This window comes from Camelina sativa, chromosome 15, assembly GCF_000633955.1.
Source record: "Camelina sativa cultivar DH55 chromosome 15, Cs, whole genome shotgun sequence".
NCBI classification, from domain to species: Eukaryota; Viridiplantae; Streptophyta; class Magnoliopsida; order Brassicales; family Brassicaceae; genus Camelina; species Camelina sativa.
The window spans coordinates 24,632,017-24,638,371 of record NC_025699.1 but is presented as its reverse complement, the minus strand read 5'-3'; the positions used below and the strand labels follow the sequence as shown (position 1 = coordinate 24,638,371).

Genomic DNA, 6,355 nt, shown 5'->3' with positions numbered 1-6,355 from the left:
GACGAGAGTCTTATCCGAATAACAACCCTTCTCACGTGTGAAGCGTGCAGGGAAGCCGAGAGAAAAGAACACGTGTGGCATAACCTTAGCGGATTGCATAACCTAAACCGGATCTTAATAAATCCTCGGTTATCTGACTTAACCAGCCAGCTCAAGAGAATTTAATCTCTTGTCCAATCTCAGACTATAATCTTCAAGATATAAATCGATTGATTAAAATTTTAATTTTTTACTTTAACAAATTGTCACGCGGTATACCGCAGGTTAAAACCTAGTATTATTTTAAAAATTAATATTACTAAAACTTAAATATTTATAGATTGAATCATTTATATTTATTTTAAAAATGAAAAGTGAAGTATAATGATAATTAACAAATTAATATGTTAAGTTAGATATCAAAGAATTTTTTTTATGAATAATTTAATAAAATAAATTAATATGGTAAGTTAGATGATATCAAATGTTTCTTTAGAATATTCTCTTTAAGATTTTTGGAAACAATAAATCCAGACTATACAAATATAAAACTTAATCTATAACCTATTTGTAACCCACATATTAAAATTATATAGTATATATACAAAACAATGTTGTGTACTTCCATTTTATTATATAGGGATATATCATGTCACTAGAATAACATTACCAAGCTTATTTTACCTATCGAAGGAAGTGTAACATGCCATAAGAGAATTCTCGACCAAGTCATAAATGTATGTATTTTTCGAGTAAGAAAAAGTGCTCGATCAAGTCATAAAAGTCATAAATGTATGTATTTTATGGCCAAATAGTTAAAACTGATTTTGAATTTAATGATTTTGTATGTCATGTAATTTTTTGAAACTCATTCGTTTCACACCGTGAATGTGATTTGAAAGATTTTACTTTAGTCATGTGCATTATGTTTTCAACTTTTATTAACTAGTTTCAAACATTCTTAACTACCAATTCTTTAGTCATCTACTACGATACATTTGTTGTCTCTCAGACATTTTTTTTCTATTGGCTCACATATAATATATTAGATTGTGTATTGATTTTTAAAACTTATCATAACTATTTTCTCCTTAATTATTTACTATCTTTTAATACCCAATTTTTTGGATTAAAAACATTTGATTCAGTTTATTGAATATCATATTTGTTTTTCATTCTAAAGGTGTAGTTTCACTTAAGAATAAGTCTTTCTCTTATATTATTTTTAATGGCTTACATTTCACTTTTTGTATATCTTGTTGTAGAGCTTATGAATAATGTGATCATTGATTATTTATGTTTTTAGAAGATGGATGATAACCTTTTAATTTTTTAAGGATTTTTTACATAAATTTCGCAATATAAAATGTGACCTTTAAAATATCTTCGTCTTAAACTATAAATTTTAAGTTGAGTTTAGTAGTCTTTATTTTTCTTGAAGTGAAAATTTAATGTTTCACTTAATTTTTCTTTTTTTGTTTAAAGTTTGGGGGATTTTCAAAAATATCCCTTTTTCTATGTCACTTTTCAAAAATACTCTTTCATAGTGTCTATTTTCAAAAATATCACTTTTAATATATTAAATGATTAAATTTTAAACCATAAACCCTAAATGCTAAATCCTACCTCCTAAAAACTATACCCTGAATATAAAACTGAGAATTCAAACCTAAAAAAAAAAAATTCTAAGAGTTAATATAACGTATTGTAATTATGTAAAATAGAGTAAAAATGAAAATATTCACAAAAAAATATTTTTAGAAAAGGTTTTCAAAAAGGGCATTTATAACAATTTTTTTTTTAAAATTTTGTAAATAAAATTAGATAAATTTTGTGTTAATTTATAATGCATTTAAAATTTACTTCTATCCTAAAAGTCATTAACACATCCAAATAACGCGTCCAATTTACCAAACGAACAACACCTTGGTAATACATGATCTCTTAGCTCGAATTGGAGCACTTTTTCTTACTCGAAATTAAATCCATAATGTTGTCAAAATTTCCTCCATGTATATAAGACGAATAATAATGTAAAAGAACAATTTTGCTGCTTAATATGATTATTCTCGGGTCATGTGTCTCATGCACACATGTCGTCGAGCTTCAATTAACAAAATTTATCATAATTATGGCTGAGGAACATAAACCTATAATCTCTAGATTTTGGGACATTTGGGTACAGCAATTTGACACCACCAGAGCATTCTGTGAGCAGCTGATCCTAGGTTTCGTTCCTTGGCCGTAAGGAATCTACACATACATGATGTGGATTTTTTCAGTTTCTCACAACAGCCAGTAGGCAGTTTACCTCCCTGGCCGTTAACTAGAAAGGGTTGGACGCATGGTAGAAGCTCCAGATTGCAAAATGGTAGCTCTTTTTTGGCATCAACGACTTTGATTGGAGCCGGAAATGATGTCATGATGGCGATGAATATGAAAGGAATGATCTTCATGTCTAATGACTTAGTAGTAACTCATAAAAAACACTAAAAAACAAGATAAATTAATTTTGTAGAAATAACTTCTGCTTATATACATTGTTTTTTTTTTTTTCATTTTGTTTTAGGTGTCTTTAAATAGAAAATTGGAAAGCAGAAACTATGGAAAGTTCGAAGAAATAAAGAGGTGATGAGAGTTACAAGGCAATAAGAACAAGAAAATATACATTTCCTATTGTTAGCCCTCTCTTTTTAAACGTGTTGTCCTCTCCTTAGCTATCTCCTAGGGAAGGGGTGATGAGATTGACCAAAATTTGAAACTAAAGGTGGATAATGATGATGATTGGTAAAGACTTTCTTTTTTTTTTTGGATAAAAGATTAATGATGAAGACTTTGTGATGACCTTATGCTTCCTCAGATATAATCGTACAGTCTCCACTTTCTTCTTGTCTTCCTTTGCGACGTACAAGCTTCCTCACTCCTCAGATATAATCGTACGGTAGCAGAAAATATATTGCCATAAGTTATAACCACTATCTCCATTCTTTCTACCACTAGTCCAAGTCTACAACTGCAAATGTATGTGTTTTATATATATCTAAACTCTTATAACAGATCAGTAAGTATTCCATTGTAGATCATATAATATATTGCCATAAACAATGCTCAGTTGGAAGAAACAAGATTCTATTATCAACACGTTTAGTTTAAACTTTTTTTGGCATCCTTTACCCATGGGAGCATCATCGTCATCAGCAGACGAAATTATAATCTCACAAGTATCAGAGAAATATCAGTAGATGGAGGCTCCAAAACCGCAAGCTACGACGAATGTGAAGCCACACTCTCCTGTGAAGACGACATAGGACTCATAGGAGGAGAAATCGGTGAAGAGATTTCTGGTTCGATAGGATTAGCTGCAACACTCAAAACATCGACAAGTGGACTTTCTTCTAGCACAACAGTCGTAAAAGGAACCAAAACCTTATCAAAAAAAGTATCCTCGTCATTATATATATTAGAACGAGGTGTCAATGTATTCAGCGATGATGGAGGCTCTGATGGAGCATGAGCAAACAGATACTCAGCCTTGATAAAGACAACATCTCGAGATGTTGAAATAGCACCACTGTAAAGGTCATAGACCTTCCAACCCTTCTTCCCATAAAGGTAACCAAGAAAAACAGATCGATTGCTTCGAGAAGCAAATTTATCACCACCATGGCGTTGGTTATGAACGTAAGATAAACAACCTAACACTTAAATGGTTCATAGGCGGTTCTCTCTTGTAGAGCATCTCAAAAGGAGTCTTGCCATGTAGAACTGTCGTTATTTATTAAATCTACTGTCGTAAGTACGCAAAAACTCCAAAACTCCATTGGAAACAGAGATTGAAAACACAAAACCCGTGCAAAATTAAATATGTGGCGATATTTTCGCTCAACTCTCCCATTTTGTTGTGGAGTACCCACACAAGAAGTCTCGTGAAGTATCCCTTTTTCTCAAAAATATCCATTTAGACTTAGAAACTTAGATCCATTATCACTTCCAATAGTATTCACTTTTCATTCAAAATGTCGTTCAACCATAGAAATATATCCATACAGCCCAAGAGTAATCATCGACAATGTTAGTTACCATGTCAAATTCGGGCTTACGGTGGGCTTCCAACTCAAAACCAATTAGCAATGAGTGGATTAGCCTTAACCCCTTATATATTATAAATCCCATCACATCTTTCAATGTGAGATCTTTCTCCATACACCCTCTCGAGATAATGACTCTTCTAGCCATTAATCTCGACAGAATCCATCACAGCCCCTCGAGATAATGCTCTTTCTTTTAGTTATCTCGATGGAATTGGACCTTCCTTTAAAACATCAATTAATGGGTGATGGAACTTTTACTTGGATGGATTAATTAACGGGTCAGCTATCATACCATGTCAAAAACCTTATTCAATATAAAAGGTTTCCTTATTCATAAAGATGTGAAGGCTGGACCTTATATACGATTACAATATTAACCTAGATACGTAACTGGAAATAACTAAACTATACAGAAAATATATATTAATTACAGAGATGAGCCCTGGCTCACAATAATGTATGAACTACAAAGTAAAAATCTAATTAGTTCTTATATAGTTCGACTTATCTACACCGACTAATCAGAGTTACCTCTACCTATCATTTTTAGATTTCAGATCTGTTCTCACTTTAGTTCGTCAAAGTTGTGGTGATTGCATTAACGTATACGTGCAGCATTAGCACTCGGTTTTAACAGCCTACAGGTAGGAAGATAGAACAAGAGAAGTAGCGACTTCTATAGCAGTTAGAGCCAAAACAGTAATGGATGTACCTTTGAGGTAGCCACTTCTACGAGAGACTTTTCCCTATATCAGTTTAATTACAAGACTTGTCAGCTTCTTTGTAAAGAGAATCACTGAATCCTCTCTCAGTGATGCCTTTTTCTATGTTTAGCCTGAAGCTCTTAACAGTTTGATTGAGAATAAGAGTCCCACTCGGTTTTAACTTGGTCGTTTTCTTTGTTTGTAAATTCAGCAGGCCTCCTTCCTGACAAGTTAGAGGGGAATTTATTTTAGAGATATGGAGCCAATTTCTTAAAAATATTCAACAATCTTATAATTGTTAAATCAAATCAGAATGCATTTTTCAAAAACTTTATAATTGTTAAAAATAAGCTTCTGATCGATGCTCTTAGAGTCGAAATTAAGAGTTGGTTGGAAATTCAGAGTTGTTGCGTGTAGTTTGGAAATTCAAATGATAATTGATTGGAGTTTATTTGTTTGCAAACAATAAACAATTTTGAGGTGAGCGAGCTCTCGTCACATTGAGTTTGAAGTTTAACCAGTCACAACTACATATATAGTAAACTTATAATCGGAGACTTGTATTTACTCACAAGCTGTCGTCACACTGTTATGGAAACTCAATTTTAATATTAGATGTTTATATAACACTAACGGATTCAAAGAGTTAAGCATGTAAGCGCAAAAGTTCTACAACACTACATAAAGATAATTGAAACAAGTATCATAATTTTTTCTCTAAGGGAAAAGTATCGAGCCGAATCTATAAAAATCTTTGCTTAACTCTTTGAATCACTCGTAATGCATGATTAGATACCTGGTCCTTGATTGAGGGTTGCTACCGACTAGCTAGTATGCGCGCTCAATACAACAAATATAACCACCTAGTTGTAAATTAAATGGAACAACATAATGGAGTTACTCAAACATAGGTAACTTGATACGCTATTTAATCACACAGACATAGGTAAGTGAAAGTGATAAAACTGATGTGTAGCATACACAATCCATTTGAGAAATGTTTTCCAAAACATATTACCTTAGATTTGGAAATCTGTCACCACCTAGTCGTTGTGCTGCCAAATCAAGGAGAATATATCATATACGTCCACAGTACAAAGCCACACATAGTGTCATATATGGAAGTTGATTGATCAATCCATTATATTGTGTAAAAAGGTTATTCGGAATATGAGAAAAGGGGAACTGTTGGAAAAAAAAAAAAAAGGATAAATCATCAGATCAGAGTGATGATCAGAATCAGATCCAGGTTGGTCTTGTCGTCTATATTGTTCCCAGAATATAGAAGCAGATCAAACACACATATCAAAGAGAAAAAACTCACTTGATGATTTCCACTTCTTCAACTTTAGAACAAATAGTAGAATGATAGAGGCTTGCTTTTACCAATCTCCTAAGACAGAATTTCGTCCCTACTATGGTGTAAGTAGTTTAGTGGACGTCTATCTTGAGGATTCAACTATCGATCTCCGGATTATACACCTCCGGAGATCCTCACAAACTATACTCTGTTTTCTTTCATAAATGTATGGGAGGAAGGAGAAGAGACGAAAAATGTTATGTCTTGTTTACGTCAAGTGA

At 32.5% G+C, this 6,355-nt stretch overlaps 1 protein-coding gene across 1 annotated transcript; it reads right to left on the bottom strand.

The window, feature by feature from the left end:
- Positions 2,086 to 2,473, bottom strand: LOC104747454 (probable non-specific lipid-transfer protein 2). The gene has a single exon (XM_010469085.1). It carries the CDS (start codon positions 2,433 to 2,435, stop codon positions 2,139 to 2,141), a length of 297 nt encoding a protein of 98 aa, XP_010467387.1. The 5' UTR covers positions 2,436 to 2,473; the 3' UTR covers positions 2,086 to 2,138.